Raw genomic sequence first — 18,499 nt, 5'->3', positions numbered from 1 at the left:
GAATGTGAATCTGAATACGTGCATTACAGAATTGACAATGTTACTTATTATTGTTTGCTTCCCTGTTGGTGAACTGTAGTAAGTGCACACATTGGGGCTGCGTCTCACAAAATAATTTTGCCTTTGTTGCTGCATTCTAGCACCACACTAGCCCCATATCTAATTGTCATTTCCTCACAGGTACAAAAGTCTGAATTTACTTACTGAAATATACCTGCTATTTTTCTGCTGACGCGGTGGCGCAGTGGTAGAGTTGCTGCCTTTCAGCACCGGACACTGTCTGTACGGAGTTTGTACGTTCCTTCCGTGACCATGCGGGTTTTCTCTGAGATCTTCAGTTTCCTCCCACATTCCAAAGACGTATAGGTATGTAGGTTAATTGGCTTGGTGTAAGTGTAAATTGTCCCTAATAGTGTTGATGTGCGGGGATTGCTGGTCGGTGCGGACTCGGTGGGCCGAAGAGCCTGTTTCCGCGCTGTATCTCTAAACTAAAAAAAACGAAACATGAATTTTTTATCTTATTTCTCCTATAAATCCGGTCCGGCTTCATCTGATTTGGCCCAATTATTCCTTATATTTGCATTGGTTTAATAATGAACTTGCTGTAATCCTATACAGCTGATAAAGCAAAGTAAGGTTATAAAAGGCCACAACTACAACCTTCCCGTGAAATCACCATAAATGCAGATGAAAAACTCTCTCTTCCATCTCATGGAGTTCGTTCCTTACTGTTAATCACTCACATCTTTCTATAACTTATTTATTTATAATCTTTAAAAGTTGATCCACACCAGAAATTTCTCATGACCCAAGAGATATGGAAATGAAACTTGAATTACATTTTATTACTTACCTGCGAGCCACTTCAAAGGATAAGAAATGGGTGTTACTGTTTGTGTAGTTGTATGTGAAGATAGGTACTGAAGTGGCGGTACGGATTATGCAATCATATGTGAAGGTCGATATGACAGAGAGCAAGATTGCCCTATCATTTTTTGCGACATGGATAATTATTTTTTGCAATATCAGTTGAGAATATAAGTTGGTCATGGAATCAGCAAACAAATGGCAGTGCCCTTCTCAATTATAGCTGTTTGGCTTCCACTTAAATGAACACTACTGTGTTTGAAAGTTTGAGTTTGATTGGTTACTTTTCTGAAGCAGTACAGCTCTACCATATTAGTGGTTCCTCTATCAGATGGCGACACTCAACTTCAATAACGTGCTGAAATATTAGAGTGAATCTGGAAGTCAAAGCTTTACCAAAAGCAAAGCCATGTGTGGCAGCAGCAGAATGTCCCACGTCCCATCTCTCGCCCCAACTAAGTTAACAAATGACAGTAAGGGACAGGGAACTGCCCTGGTTAAGGAGCAGAAAACCATATTTTCTACTCCATTTCGCTACCTTTACCAATGAACGGTGTGTATCGGATAAGGTACTTGATTATATGTGATAACAAAATCCTGAAGGGTCAGCTTCTTAAATGCTTCTTTCCATTGTTGCCTGGATTACCAGAAAACAGATCGTGATTGCAGCTTAACTGTACTTGAAAGGAATAACCAGCTGCGGTGGGGCTGTACCCAAGCATCAGAAGAAATAAATTGGGTATGCAAGAAAAACAGAGACAACGAAACCCAACCACTTAACTCTATTGATATTATTTATATTAGATTTCACAGCACATCATGATAAAAAAAATAACTGGTTATATTCAGATTTATGATGTAAACCAAAAATAAATTAAGGCTACAGTTGTAAATTAGAAGGCTCATCGGTTGCTGCCTGGCAATATATTGGGTACCAGACCGGTATGTGCTGCCGTCTCAACCTCACTCCGCACTGCCTTTTATAGAAACCAATTATTCTTTTAAACATATACAAAGCATGCAAGATGGTTGCTGATTGATTTTCCAATAAACCTCCAACAAATTTTTTTGCTGAAGAGTTTGAAAAATGTCACACTGGCATTACAGTATGGTAAAATTACTCTGAAGCTCACTCAGGACGAGCAGAAGCACTTAAACATTTGCATGCCATACCTAGTACGCACTACTGTATAGAAAATAACAAAAGGCCAAGAGAGAAGGCGGTTGTCGGCTCATTTCTAAACAAGTATAAACTATGAACGCTGATACTAGGGAATTAAAATGCCATAATCAGATTCCAGCTCACATTGTATCCCTGCATTCCAATACTCTGTACACACAAGTACTTCTGAGAATTGCTCTTTGCAACCCATTTTTAGCTCAGCTCTCAGCTCTCTTAAACTAAAGATTGAAGTGCATTTGAAGATTCTTGCTATCATCTAATTTCTTCTGATCTGGAGACCATTTTTCTTCATGTGGGCTACTCAAATTTCTTTACCCCTTGTCACTTTCTTTTTACAATTTTAATGCCCGCCAATTCCTATATTGAAATTATTGCTTTAAGATCAATTGTTAAACAGTGTGCAACATGATGTGCATAACACAGCATTTTAAAATGGTTTGTTTTGTTTATTGTCACCCGTACCGAGGTACAGTGAAAAGCTTTTTTGTTGCGAACCATCCAGTGGAAAGCCTATACATGATTACAATAAAGGCGTCTAAAGTGCCTGCTGTTGGAGTAGAGGTTTAAAAGAGTGGAGCAATTGAAGTTAATGATTGCAGATCCACTTCTGGGACCAGCAGAGTCGTCTGGCTTGGGCGCCATCTTGTATCATCTGCCTCTGCCTTGGAGACAGAACTCGTTAGGCTCATTGAAATATAAGTAAAGGTAAATGCAACACAGAAATGGCACAACAGGAAGTTAGCACGCAACTAAAATCTTTTCACTGTACCTCGGTACATGTGACAATAAACTGAACTGAAGTGGCCAAATTTGCAATCCACGCAGGGCTTTTTTTTTTAAATGCATCAAATAAGTACATTTTGGTCATACGTTATTTAAAGGATATTTTAATGAATTCAGGGATGTTAACCATCCCAATTCTTAATTGCTCTCAAGAAAGTGGTAAGTTGCTTCTTGAATTGCTGCAATCGAGGTACCTCAACTGTGCAGTTTCAAAGGGAGTTCCAGAATTTAGAGCAAAAGTTGAATGTGAGTTAATACACTGCCAGACAATGGTGTGACTCAAGATGGATAGAATGCACCTGCTCACCATGTTTTCCAGATGGTAAAATCCTTGGCACTGTGCTGTTAAAGATCACTGCTGGCTGCAAATGGTACATTCTAAAGTCTATGCTTTTCAGTTGCAGTTAAAGCTGCATTTCTCGGGGTATGTGATGAATATTTAATTAGTTCCAACGTGCCTCTTTGAAGATGGAAAGGATTTTGAAAAATCCAGCTCACTTTATCAAGTTCATTAATCACCAACTTGCTCTTATCGACACAAAATGCATGCATCTTATAACCATATAATAATTACAGCATGGAAAACAGGCCATCTCGGCCCTTTAAGTCCGTGCCAAACACTTATTTTCCCCTAGTCCCATCTACTTGCACTCAGACCATAACCCTCCATTCCTTTCCCGTCCATATACCTATCCAATTTATTTTTAAATGATAAAATTGAACCTGCCTCCACAACTTCCACTGGAAGCTCATTACACACAAAATCCTGTTGAATTTCAGTTAAATGGTAAATCCCTACGCCACAGCTCTTAAACCCCAGAGATGTAAATGGCAGATGATTCAACACAGATAATGCTTTTGAATGTGGTTCTCTCATTGGCATTTCCATAGCATAAAGGTTACTTGCTATTATAAGCATAAGATTTGGATATTGTCTGGGCCATGCTGCAAGTTGATGCAGTGTGATTTATTATCTGAAGATGTTGAATTAATCTGAATACTGTGCAATTATCTGTAAACACCCCACTTCTCATCTTAGGATGGAGGAAATATTTCTGATGATGCAGCTGAGAGTTCAATGTTCCTACAGCAATGTCCTGCATCTTATCTTCAACATAACAACCAGAATATTGTCACGTCATGCAGACTTTGCAGTGTCCAGTGCTTTCAGCTGGTTTTTGACATCATACAGAATGAATCAAGTTGACTTAAGACCATCATTCTTGGTGTGAATCTCAGGAAGAGAGAGCAAGTTGGAGGAGGACCATTTACCTGGCACTTCCAATTGAACATGGTCATACACATATACTACTTTTCTTCTGAACTTACTGCCATTGGTGAAGAAAGCCTGAACTTGGAGCATCGTCCTTTGATTAAATATTTTATTGTGCACTATTGCATCATGACTGGGCATGGCAGGGCTTTGATCTGCTTTGTAATTAATACATCAATTAGCCTTGCTGCAGCATATTGTTTATCGCCACATGTAGAGCTGTAACAATTCTTGGCTGGAACTTCAATACGTTGGCCTGTTGACTAATACGTGTCCACTCTTTCAAGTGCCTCCAGTATTTGTCAATTATAGCCAATATATGCTTCATTCTGATATGTGTATCTTACTTTTACTCCAAATCCCAGCTCAAGATTCTTCAACTCTTGTCCTACAGAAAACTACTTGTGACAAAAACTAGACTAACATTTCCCCTTTAAGACAGTCAGGTGACCGACATTGGAATGTCTACTGTTTGCACAAGAAGTTGCTGGATTCTCAACCAGACTTCATGTTCTGAAAGTAAACTCAAAAACCTTTGACTTTCTTCTTTCAAGCAAATCTGTTTTTAAACAAAGGCCTGGCCTAGCGACAGAGATGCAGTGAAGTAAACTACTATCAGTTCAGTGCAGATTTTTTTGATAGGTCTAAGTTACATCCACCACAATGTTTGAACTGTTGCCAGCCTCAGCTAGGGAAGAAAGTTTTTTATGCTTCGGGATTGGATCTGAACTTCACAAATGGTGACGTACAGATAAGTACACATTTATGGCAAAGGAGAGAACCACTTAAAATGTCCCTCTCCAAAGTCATGAAAGGAAAATCTAAAGTTGACACTTTATTAGATGGAATGACATAGGTTGAGCACCCACAGTGGGGTGTGTGAAATTGGGCAAACAGCAAAGCTGTTTCCTAAGTAAAATGCACCTATTTTGATGCAAGAAATATTTTCCCTCATGTCCTGGCCAATACTTATCCTCAGGTCAATATCATCGAAAACTGGCATTTGCGGGATACAGCTGCTTTGCCTACATCACAAAACTAGCTACACTTCGACGACTTCATTGCTTGTTCTGTGGATAATCACAAGGCTGTGAAAGGTGCTATATTAAAGCAAATCACAAAAGGACACAATGTTCTGGAGTAACTCAGCGGGTCTGACAGCATCTCTGGAGAATATGGATAGGCAACGTTTCGGATTGAGACCCTTTTTCCGACCGATTGTAGAGGGGGTGGAGAAGAAAGCTGGAAAAGAGGAGAGACAGGACAAAGCATGCCAGGTAATAGGTCGACATAGGCATGGAGGCTTTTTGATAGGCAGGTGATTGGAACAGAGATAAGAACAGAGGGTGTGTGATGGGTTTAAAGTTGTGGATTGTGAAGCCAGAGAAAGGAAAGTAGCAGAAAGTGTGAGGTGGGGTGGAGAGGAGAAATAAGTGGGAGTACAGGTGTACTGAGGAGGAAAGGTGGGGGGGAAAGGTGGGGGGAAGGTGGGGGGTTGGGTTGGGGGGAGCAAAAGAGAGGCGAGGGGGGATGAGGGTGAAAGGGGAAGCGTTAGTTAGAGGTTACCTAAATATGGAGAGTTTAAAGTTCATACTGTTGGGTAGTAAACTATCCAAGATGAATATGAAATCTCAAATTCCTTCTTACTTGCATTCAAACTTCCCAAGGATTACCATGAATACAGGTTAAAAAAAAAGAGCTTAATATTACCTCCCAGACAATATTTGATTCAAATGTTTTTCAGATATCAGTCCCATTACCATCCCCTCCAATTCAAAGCACTTTACATAAACTGAAATTTGTGTTAAATCCCATTAAACTGGCTACACTTGGCTAATTGTCTGGCAGTTTCAGTAGAGAACAGTAGATTGCATTGGTGACAAAGATGAATCAGATGGTTGCATGGTATCAGATCCAGCGGCCTCTGGGCAAGATAATATGTCAAGTGGCAGGACAAAAAAGGGGAATTGGACAAACTGACATAAATACTATGGTTGAATCATTTAAGGAAATTTAAGAAAGGGAAAAATCTTCAGCATGCAGATCAGGGAGCTGGGGGGTAGGCAAGGGAAACCAAATGCAAATGTGCAAGGTCATGAGAAGGCTGTAGTGAAAATTATGGCAAGAAGATGAAAGAGAAACTAAGGGAAAATAATATTTTAAGAGAATGAAAGCAAAAGATGTGAAAATTGGATTTGGACCATGGGAGGTGGGGGGTGAAAGCATGGGAGAAAGTAGATGGGGAAGGATAAGAAAAGAGAGGAGAGGGGAAGGAAGAAAAGGGGAATGGGAGCAAATAAAAAGGGGAATGAAAGCAAGGAGATGAGTGAGTGACAGAGAGAGGGGAACCCAAGTGACAGAAGGTAAAAGTTCGAGGAGAGAACAAAAATAGTAACCACGAGCTTCATCTGAAAACATCAGCACAGAACCATTTACAACTCTCATTCGGAATTAAGGCAGAAAATGTAGAATGAAGTGTTCCACATGACTCAATTGGCTTTCCACTGGCACACAAATTGTGAGCTACATTATACACAAACTCTCCAATTACTTGCAAGAACATGGCAATTCACATTATTGCTCTATAACTGCCACATACATCACTATGGATTGGAGTCAGCAACATGGTCAGTGTCCTGGAACAGTGCTTTGAAAGTTCATCATCCCAGCCCCAAGGGTAACAAGATTAGGAAGAAGCTCAATGCCAAGGCATTGGTCATTACACCCTCACACGGAGCAGCTCCGTTGAGACTATCTTTCAGGAGATAATGCATAGCGTACACCAACCAAAACAGTGATAAAAGTCACAATAACCATTGTCAAACCTCACAGAATTAGAGGAGAGAAACATCAGTGATAGCAAGGTCAGTGATGCAGAATCATGAGGTAAATTACAGTTGGTCAAAGATCCCACAGCTTAAAACGAGTGATTGCTTATCCCCCTGCAGTTAGAAAGCATAAAATTGATCTTTTTTATTCCCAGCAAAGAAATACCTCAGCCACTCCCAGCTCACCTCCTTGTCACTCATTACGTACCCCTTCAGAGTTCCTGATGAGTTCATCTGATCTGAGCAGTCTACAAGACAATATCAGTTACAATACTGAAACTCTCAACACAGAGAGTGATGAGGCAGGGAGCGGGGACCCAATACAAATGGCGGAGAAAGAATGGAAAATGCTCAGACGTTCCCCTTAATGTTCAGGGAGGGGAAGACTCTCATTCGAAAAGCCTTATGGCCTATCCCAAACCCATAAACGACCACGTTTCAAGCGCGATGTTGATTGAAACCCGAGAGGCAGCCTCAGCATTACTGATTTATGCCAACTAAAGGTTGAGAAGACACAAGCAAGATTCTCTGATTGTTAAACGTTATCGTGTGATGTGTTTTTTAAATAAAGACAAGATAAGCATCCAACAACATTGCAAAAACCAGCTGCATGGATTAAGAATGAGGTAATCTCATACGTCTTGTCACCTACAGATTGGCAGGCATCATCTACTTCAGGAATAAAGGGACAAAAATTCAAGAGATAACGGAAGGCAATGCCTCACTTCTCATTACCAGCATCTTTGGAGACCAAGCAGCAGACCGTGATCCATCAATCACAGCAAAACTAAACAGAAGAATTATGCTAAGCTTCCAAACAGGTGTTTAATTGCACTGAAAGAAAAAAAAACATCAACTTCAAATACTAGAAGATAATAACGAAACAAAGTCTGCCAAATTCAGCTATCAAAGTCCGAAGAAGGGTTCCGACCTGAAACGTCAGCTATTCATTTTCTCCAGAGATGCTGCCTGATCCACTGATGTACTCCAGCACTTTGTGTCGATCTTCAGCTCCCAAAGTGATGGGCCACCCTGTATAACTTGTCTGCACTACTTTCCATCTCAGCAGAATCCCCAGGGGTGCATTAACTTTGCAGCCCTTCAGTAGCCAATGCACTGGTTACGCCTCCACTCTCCATCCCTCCTGCCACAGGGCAGCCCATGAATAACGATCAAACCTTGCATAGCAAATCCCAAGGCCCTAACCTCAAAATCATTCCATTTAAAATATCTGATATTCAGAGACATTTAAAATTATTTTAATCTAAAGCTGTTTTTAATTTTAAAAATAAAATATAAATTGTTAAAAATTAAAAAGCTGTAAATGAATAAAATATAAATAGAGTGATTTAATGGAACGTTAAGATAACATTTCTTTTATTAAGGTTTTTTGAACAACTGCAGGTGTAAAGATGGATATGAAGTGCCATATTTTCCAGAACTACCACTGTATTGACCGCCAAGTCCAGCAGTGGAGAGTGAAGTTATACATCCAAACTCCTGCGTTGCATTGCATGAACACCAAGTCAGAGAAATGCTGAATATTGGAGAGTAAACATCAGTGACTCCCAGTCCAGTATACAAACATTCCCTTACTGACTCTATATTATAACTGTGTCCCGTTACATAGACCTTATAACCATTACGACCATTCTTCCCCCCCTCCTCTCCACAATGTCGATACAATGATCAAACATAATAAGCTCCACTCCTATCCCACTGTAATAAAGTGTAGGGTTGCTGTGAGATAGATCATCCTACTATACTGTCCCCGCATATAAACAAACTTTGTATAACCATTCAAGGAACATGTGACCTATCACACCAATCTCACAGCCTAACCATCCGGCTAAAACACTGACATCGCACAATATCATCCTGACCTTGAAATACATCAGCATTATCATTCTCTATCGCTAGGTTGAAATTATGGAACTGCAACAGCACTCTAGGAACTTCTACACCAGATGGATTGCAATAACTCACCACCATCCTCTCAAGCATAATTATGAATGGACAATAATTGTTGGTTTTGTCAAATCCCATAAAGCGAATAATACATGTTGCATCACACCTTTCCAATACATAATATCCTATCACAATGATAGTAACCCTTTGTCCTATAATATTGCCACTGTACGTGTTCTGTGACTTTGGCACCACACAACAATTTCAATTCCATTTACGTCCTCATTCAAATTCTCCAAAACCTATTACACTGTCCCAAGAAGATCTCATTTCCCATTCTATTGTTCACAAAATAACTCTGAGATCCTTCTCTACAGAAGGTAATCTACAACCATCTGCCTATCAAAATCCCTCCTTGTCTGTGTTCACCTATTACCTATCTGCCTACCCCTCCTCTTTTCCAGCTTTCTTACCTCCCTCCAACTACAATCAGAAGGAGGGCCCGAAACATCAACCTATCCATGTTCACCTAGGATGCTACCTGCTGAATCACTCGAGCCCTTTGTGGCTTTTTAAAAAAAAACATAATTTAATTGGTTTATTTTCTGTGAAGAGATGGAAAGGAGAGAGGAATGGTGAAAAGTGATCAGTAATTATTGCAACTTTAAAACCCAACGGAATAATCAAGAACAACTGCACAAGGCTTTCTAATTTCCGAATCCAGATCATTATGAAAGATGAGCCATCCACTTTTGACTTGGATGTTCTATGCATTGGATCCCCTTTAGAACCATCCTGCATTCCTAACTTAGTGTCAGGGTGTAATTGCTCATGTTATTTACGGCAGAAAAGTAGAAACAAAATTTACTCTTGCTTTTCCAAGCCGGCATAAAACATATCATTGTACAAGATCCAAAATGAGGTCGGGAGATCCAAAATGAGGTCGGGAGCACTTGATCTTTTACCTTAGAATAAAGATTGTTTAATCTGACATCATCCCATTTGAATTGAAGTTCCACAAAAAAAACCACCAAGTGTTTAAATTACAAGGATGAAGAGAATCAATGTAAACAAAATAGGAATTGAGAGAGACCTGGGGCTGACGCACACAAATCTTCGACGATGACGGAACCAACTGAGGGGCTGTCAAAAGGAGAACAAAAATGGCTTTGCTATACAAAATCCAAAAAGATTATGCTAGACCTATCAAAATTACTATTTGATTGGAGCCAATTTTGGGGGTCAGAGTTCTGGAAGGGTGACAAGGCCTAGGAGAGTGTACACAATTGGAAGAATGTTAAAAATCAATTTCTTCAATTATGTGAAGAAATTAAGGAAACTAGAATAGTTAACTTTAAAGGGGGTTAATAGGTTTCACAGGTGTTCTAAATCATCAACAGTTTTGTTTAAGGAAACATAGGAATTATTTCTGATGGTAGAAGAATAGGAAAGCAGGGGGTAGAGATTTAAAAAGAATGGGTGACACCCTGTCAATTATTCAGATCAAAACCACTCTATGTGGAAAGACTTTTCTTACATCCTACAATTCCTGCATGGTTTTCTCATCCCTTCAAATCAGATCCTTGAAGCATCTACTGGGAAAAATGTATCCCCATTTATCCTACCTAAGCTCGAACGATCTGGACACCAAGCAAATCTCCTCTCAATGTTCTTCACTCCAAGATGAAAAATCAAACTATCCAGTCTATCCTTACATCTGAAATGTCCCATTCCTGGAACCATGCCAATATATATCTACTGCATCATCGCATCCTTTTTAAAATAATCCCAAATTGAATGCAATACCTCAGACACATTAAAATTAATGACCCCCCCCCCCCCCCCCCCCCCCCCGCCCCATGTATAAAAATGTGAAATTGGAAAGACACAAAATGCTGAAGTAACTCAGCGGGTTAGGCAGGAATAGGCGACGTTTTGGATCAGAACCCTTCTATAGACTGAAATCATTTCCGTCTGTAGAAGGGTTCTGAACTGAAATGTCACATATTTTTCTTCAAAGATGCTGCCTGACCCTCTAAGTTACTCCAGCACGTTGTGTCTATCTTCGATATAAACCAGCATCTGCAGTTCCTTCCTACACATAACAAATTGGAGAACCAGGACACAGGATTTGTTGAGCCAGCTCTTTCAATAGGATCATTGGTGATCTGACCATTGACTTGAATTCCACTTTCCTGCCTTATCATTTGGACTCTTAGGAAGCCTCGCATCCCATATCCTTTATTGATTGCAGTCCCAACATCTACTTGCAAAAATTAATGTATTCATTTAAATCCTGGTCCTTGTCCTTGCTGTCATGCCGTGCATTTGGATCACATTGCCTTTCCTCATTCTATCTGTCAAAAATGTATCAGTTCACTCTCAGTGTTTGTCCATTTAACCAGCCTTACACTCCATTACATTCCTACCCATTATTTCAAGTTAAGCAATTGAATATCTGCACAAAAGTAAAGTAACAAAAAACAAGTACTTGTGTTGTCAATGTCTGCACTATGAACTGCAAGGAACGCATGACGACAAATTAATTCATGTTCCATGAGGGTGGACTACAAGTACTTCAAAAGTACTTCACTGGTGCTAAGACCGAGGTCATGAAAGTCACCATATTCTAACGTTGACAGAAGGGTGACCAGCATCAAAACTGAAATGTCAATAAATCCGAGGGATTCCATGTTTTGAGCAATGACAAGAATCAGCCCACGGGTCACACATCAATAGCCATTTGCTCACTGCCTGTTCCTTGTACCGTTTTTGCCTTTAACGCAAATGTTGAACGCTATCATCTGACAGTCCGGCCAGCCAGTAAGGCAGCCACAGTGGCCTCTCCTTGCAGCTCATGATGCAGTGATCGTCACCTTTGACAGGCCCTGACCGGGGATTCAAAAGCAGTTGCCCATTCGGATTAAACAGCGGCAATTCCGGCGCGGCCTGCATTTACAGCAGTAGTTTGAACGGAGGGCAGGTCAGAGTGGAACAGATCCACCCGACCTCTCCCCAAGAGCAAGACCCAGTCCCTGGACCAGGTCTCTGACCCCTGCCCAAGGCAAGGCACTGAACCAGACCCCAGCATCCAGGACATGGGCACTGGAGACTAAGACAACCCTGAGACGCAGAGAGCCTCGACTGCGGAGCTAGGATCCAGATCCCTGCAAAGGGTCGAGATTTGCGCCCCGGTCCCAACCCTCCTCAAGTCGCCACCGCAGAAACTTGCCGTCTCCTTTCCCCTGTCAACCCTTCAGACATTTATTGATTCCATTGGTTCTTTGTAAAGTCCAAGTGTGCAGGGAGTCCGGGACTCCGCGGCGACCACCCCCTTGCCCCGTCGCTCCGGGATGAGCTCAGCCCCGCTGGCCCGGGTCGGGACAGTCCGGCCGCCGCCTACCTGGTGAAGGGCGGTCAGTCCGTCCACATTGGTGTAATTGATGTCAGCTCCGTTCTGCAGCAACTTCTCCACCTCGTCCTGGTCCCCGCTCGAACAGGCTGCCAGGAAGACTGCTCCCTCGTTGAACTTGACTCGGACATGCTTGGTGCGGGGCCGCTCGGGCTCCCGGTCGGTCTCCGAGCCCAGCCAGCGCTTCAGCTGCTCCTTTCGCTTCTGTTTCGCGTTATCACTGCGGGCCTGATCCCGCTCCCGATCCTCAGCCGCCATCTTCCACTAAACTCAACCGGGAGTGCCTGATATCCCGACTCCAACCTTTCTTGCACAGCCCTACGCCATCTACACCCACTCCGTATACATTGCAGCCAATATATCCAACCTACAGCATCCCCACACACCCACTATACATTGCATCTAACGTGTCCTGCGCCATCTAGTCAGTTTTTGTAAATATTGCAGGCTACCCGAATGTTTGCACCCAGCGCAACATTTGCACAATGTTAATATACTAAATCCCAATTAGTCAATACTGTACTTTAACAACTCTAATTAGCAAATACATTCATCAGAAATTGAAGTCAATCTACTATTCCACCTGATGCATAATTAGCAGTATTCTGGGTCTCTTTATATAAGATTATTAAGGGTTTGGACACACTAGAAGCAGGAAACATGTTCCCGATTGGGGGGGGGTCCAAAACAAGGCACCAACGTTTAAGAATAAGGGGTAAGCCATTGCGAACGAAGACGAGGAAAAACCTTTTCACATAGAGGGTTGTGAATCTGCGGAATTATCTGCCTCAGAAGGCAGTGGGGGCCAATTCTCTGGATGCTTTCAAGAGAGAGTTCGATAGAGCTCTTAAAAATAGCTGAATCAGGGGATTATGGGGAGAAGGCAGAAACGGGGTACTCATTGCACAAAAAGTGGGGGTGCGACCGCGCCCATCGCACCCCCACTTTTTCCAGAATTTAAAAAAATCCAGAGTGAAAAAAAAATTAAAAATTGGGTTGCAATATTTCTTTATTCTACACCAGGACAGAGGGAGCCGTGCCTTTGGGCTCCTTGGCCCTCTTGCAGCCATACATACACTGGATGACCCAGGTGTTGCACTCGATGACCAAGAGGGCAGAGGCTTGTTCTTCCCCCAGAATGGCTCGCTCTCTGAGTCTGGGCAGCTCACTCTGCAAAACTTGAGGGCAAGGCTTTCAAAGGCGGCGTCGGTGGCAAACTTCTCCCTGGCCAGGTTCTCGATCAGATTGGGCTCGAATCCGCAGTGCTTGAAGAAACTGTCCAAGCCCAAGCTGGCTTGGGAGAAGTGGCAGCTGAGGTCAGAGTGCGAGCGCCACAAACCGTCTTCACCAACCCGCTGCTTGAGCGGCTCCTTGGGCGACCTGCTGCTGCTTCACGGGGCGCAGCTGGCATGGTTACTTGTGCACCCCGGGATGCTGCTGGCATGGCGACAGAGGGGGGGAGGAGAGGGGAGGGAGAGGATGGGGGGGGGGGGGGGGGAGAGAGAGGGGATTGGAGGGGAGGATGATATGACGGGAGGCGAGAGGAAAGGAGGGGAGGGGAGAGGAGGGGGGAGGGGGGAGAGAAAAAGGGGGGAGAGAGGAAGGGGTAGAGGAGGAGGGGCGGGAGACTTCAAGGTTTGTCAGATTTTTGAAGATTCTCATTAATAACTTGAAAAATAAGGCATGACATTTTCAGATAAGGCGATTTTGAACTCCAGGGGGAAAATCTCTACTGGAATATGTAAAAATTTTACATTTTTTTGAGAAGATGTGATTATACACAAACAAACACACGGACAAACGAAGGGGAGAGGAGAAGGGCGAGGAGGTGGGAGAGGAGGAAGGGAACGGGCAGCGGGGAGCGGTGCGGGCATCAACCAAAGGACTGCATGTTCAGCAGCAATCCAGAGTACAACAGTACAACAAAAATATGCCATGTAAAATGTCCCTTATATTTTCTTCCCCTCACTTCAAATCCATGCTTTTCAGTGTTTGACATTTCCACCCTGGTAAAAGGTCTTTATTCACATTATCAAAATGTTATATACTTTTCTTATCGAGTTACATTCTCAGCTTCCACCACTCCAGAGTAAACATTCAAAGTTTGTGCAACTATTCATACTCCATCATCAAGTTCGCCGATGACACCACTGTTGTTGGACGAATCACAGTTGGGGATGAGGCAGAGTTTCGAAGTGAGATCGACCGACTGACCAAATGGTGCCAGCACAACAACCTGGCTCTCAACATCAAAACCAAGGAACTGATTGTGGACTTTGGTAGGGGAAGGATGAGGACCGACAATCCTGTTCACATCTATGGGACGATGGTGGAGAGGGTCAAAAATTCAAATTCCTGGGCATGCATATTTCTGAAGATCTTCCCTGGACCCAGATGAAATTATAAAGAAGGCACATCAGCGACTCTACTTCCCGAGAAGATTACAAAGATACGGCATGTCAAAGAGGATTCTCCTAAACTTCTACAGGTGCACGGTAGAGAGCATTCTGACTGGTTGCATTGTGGCCTGGTTTGGCAACTTGAATGTCCAAGAGCGCAAATTACTACAAAAAGTTGTGACCACTGCCCAGTCCATCACCAGCTTTGACCTCCCCACCGTCGAATGGATCTATCGTAGTCGCTGCCTCAAAAAGGCAGCCAAAATCATCAAAGACCCACACCATCCTGGCCACACACTCATTTCACCGTTGCCATCAGGAAGAAGGTACAGGAGCCTGAAAACTGTAACATCCAAGTTCAGGAACAGCTTCTTCCCTACAGCCATCAGGCTATTAAACACAACAACAAATAAGCTCTGAGCTCTGAACTGCAAAAGACTATTATTACTGCACTATATTTGTTATTTATTGAACTTTTTTCTCTTCCCCCGTTATCTACTATGTTTACATATTCACATATTCTGTTGTGCTGCAGCAAGTAAGAATTTCAATGCCCCATCCGGGACATATGACAATAAAACACTCTTGACTCTTCCTTACGACTATTACTCTATGAACCAGGCAACAGATGGATCATGGATCCCATTGTTTGAAACCTATTTATTCTTCGGATTCTGGATTTGCTAGCAAGATCAGCATGTATTGCCCATCCCTAAGCACCATTGAGAAGATTGTGGTGAGCCACCATCTTGAGCTGCCACAGATCCTCTGGTGAAGGTGTTCCCACAGTATGTAGATTCAGTGATGTTGAAGGACCAACACCGTAGTTCCAAGTCAGCATGTTGTATGACATGTCTCATGACATGTTTTCCATAACAATTTTTCGAAGATGATTTTGTTTTTCCTTAACCATAGCTCATTTACTGTAACTGATCGACTCTCCGCCAGACCTTTAATTCATGCAGTTTTGCTCTCAGCCCCTCCTTGCCCAGTCAGAACAACCCCTGGCTTCACTTATTACAACCCTCCAGCCATCACATTCAATGGATTGTCCATTGAATTTCCAGTTTTCAATAAGATATCACTTTCCCTTTACATACCAATTTCAAAAGGGCTTTTCCCTCTGCAACCCTCTCTTCCACCTTCACCAAATCTCTCCCACTCATGCATTTGAATGAATGAATGAATATGTTTATTGTCATTGCACAATACTGTGCAACGAAATTCCATTACATCTCCTCCGGTTAAAAAAATACAAACATGACAACCATTGACACATATGTACACTTATTAGTAAAATAATAAATAAGTATTTTAAAAGAATTTAGCGGCATTTAAACTTGGAATCTCATTTTGCTTCCCCAGTGTTCTCTGTTGGAATTAAGCTCCCTTACTTAAGAAATATCGGAAAACACATGGGTAGAAAAATGATCTTTTTTTTTATTTAGTCTTCAGAGACCCAAAATCGCCTCCCACAGGGAGGTAGCAGAGTGAAAAAAGGTGGTGCGGCAGGGGTGGGATGTGGACCTGCTGGACTGATATTTGTGGCCCTCTCCTCTCGAGTAAATTAGCATCAGGCCCTATATATATCATCCAAGGAGGGCAGTTGAGCGTTTGTAATGCTCTGTGCAGTTTTTATAATTCCCTGCAGCGCCCTCCTCTCTGCCACAGTACAGCTAGCAAACCACACCAGGACACCACATTTGTCGACACAACCGCAACAGATGCAAAACCTTTTATGTTATCTTATCTCTTCATATATCTTATGCACCTAAACAATCATTTAACCCAGGTGAAGCAGCAAGTCACTTTCACTGCTTTCAGTGGGTGGTGAAATCTTCACAAAATTATTTAAAACAAAACTACTATCAAAAGTAGAATGGATCAAATATCGGAAGGTGTAGGAATTTACTTAATTATGGGGAGAGACTTAAATTTTGCACATCACAACGCAAACATTTATTTTGCAAGATGAGACTTGACAGATGAACAGACGTGGTCTGCATAACAGAACTATTACAAGCTTCTCATAAAGGCCTCCCCTCATTTAAAAATTGGTCCTTTTTTGCGGACCTACACTCTTCCAACAAAGGGTCTCCCGGCAAAAGCTTTAGCAACAGTGCTTCAGTTTCTCTTTGACCACATTGTAGCCCTCAGGACGTAATACTGAATTTGACAATTTCAGACTATAGGCCTTTTCTGTTTATGTCGAAACTGGTCAGTCCTGATTCATGATTGTAGACTTGTTACATCTCCAGCATTTCCTATCTTTTCTATTTGTGTCATTAGCTTGCCTCTCTTGTTGGGTATATTACTTGTATTTGTGCCCTTTTACTTATAGTAGGTATATTACTTTTATTTGTTGCCCTTTTATAGTTTTTTCAAACTTTGGCAATATTTTGTTTGTCTTTATTTCTTATTTATTTTTATTTTGTTTATCACCTTAATAAATTCCATTTATTTTTATTTTTCCACTCCTTTTTGGATTCGCCCTTTTCCAAGTACGTTAATCTAACCTAATTTAATATATACTGTACTTAAACACACAAAACCCATTGTCCCTTTCGTCAATATAAATAACTTAATATATCCACTCTCCAGAAGACAAAACTGTCAAAACCAAAAGCATAATTGGAGTAAATGTATCCATGTGCACAGTTCGATACCCAAGAGAGAAGAAACTAAATTATAAACTATATAAATACAATCACACAAAGATCATAGTGATCAAAGACCATTCTGATAAAAAATGATCACTATATTCCTTTAGCACAGGCCAACACTAACCATGCAAATATTATAAATGTTGATGTCATCGCTATACAATCTGCTCGATTTGAGCGTCTCTAATATATTCAACCCAACTTAAACACATTGAATAAATTATCCCTAATATATACACAATCATAGTCTGCATTAAACACATTCCATTAAAAAAAATCAAATAAGCCAATACACCCAATTCCACACAAAACAACCGTTCTAAATGCATCTGGCATAAATTCATTCAATACAACCAAATATAATCCAAACAAGCATTCTAAAATTACAGTAAATATACCCAACCTCAGTCTGCACAATTCAAATACATATATTAAGCTGTACTCAATATATAAGCTTCAATTCACCTTTGCATTTCAAAGTAAATTTGTCAACATAGTCAATGTGACAAACTACATCATTTATACAGAGACAAAGTCCACATTGCATATAAGGCACTCCCAAAATATGTTACTATATGGAGATTAGAACATATCACAAGGAACAGCTTTCATATGGCGTATCTATGCTTCTTATGGATGAACATTTTCAACCTAACATATAATATAAATGTAATTAACAATTGGCCTTTTTCTTGCATTTTGATTAAAGGCAATGCAAGATTTCACCTAAACCACACTATGAACACTCAGAAAGCATTGTATGTAATGGGCATAACCCTACAGAGGCTGTCATTGGAGTACGCAGTATACATTACAATTAGTCACACAGGCTTGTGCCATAAACATACTCACATTTTGTATTAATGTAAATATCCATAATTATACATAAAAGCACGCCACTTACACAATTACCGAGAATTTTCAAATGGGTGACATTCCTTACAGAATGTCATGACCCATATCCAGCTGGTGAGAAACAGCTTTAACATCCTACTCCATTACTTCGCTCCACAGAATATAAATACAGGTAATCCCTGCATTATGGGCTGGAGAGGAGGGGGACAAATTACATTCCCAGAATTGTAATTTTCCATTATGCAAAGCTACACCATCTGTGCAGGTGTTAAGAAGTACAAATCAAAGAAAAATAAATTTTGGATTCATTATTTCTACATTATTCTCC

General features: G+C 41.4%; 1 protein-coding gene across 1 annotated transcript in view; it reads right to left on the bottom strand.

The window, feature by feature from the left end:
* LOC129706007 (protein phosphatase 1 regulatory subunit 12A-like) overlaps positions 1-12,643 on the bottom strand; it is a 129,707-nt gene extending 117,064 nt beyond the window's left edge. The window contains exon 1 of the mRNA XM_055649978.1: positions 12,246-12,643. Within this exon, the coding sequence (XP_055505953.1) occupies positions 12,246-12,512 (267 nt within the window). The 5' untranslated portion in view covers positions 12,513-12,643. The remainder of the gene's footprint in view (positions 1-12,245) is intronic.
* Positions 12,644-18,499: the final 5,856 nt, after the last annotated feature.

This window comes from Leucoraja erinacea, chromosome 18 (assembly GCF_028641065.1).
Source record: "Leucoraja erinacea ecotype New England chromosome 18, Leri_hhj_1, whole genome shotgun sequence".
Lineage (NCBI taxonomy): Eukaryota > Metazoa > Chordata > Chondrichthyes > Rajiformes > Rajidae > Leucoraja > Leucoraja erinaceus.
The sequence above is the reverse complement of the archived record's forward strand: the minus strand, read 5'-3'. Positions and strand labels throughout refer to the sequence as shown.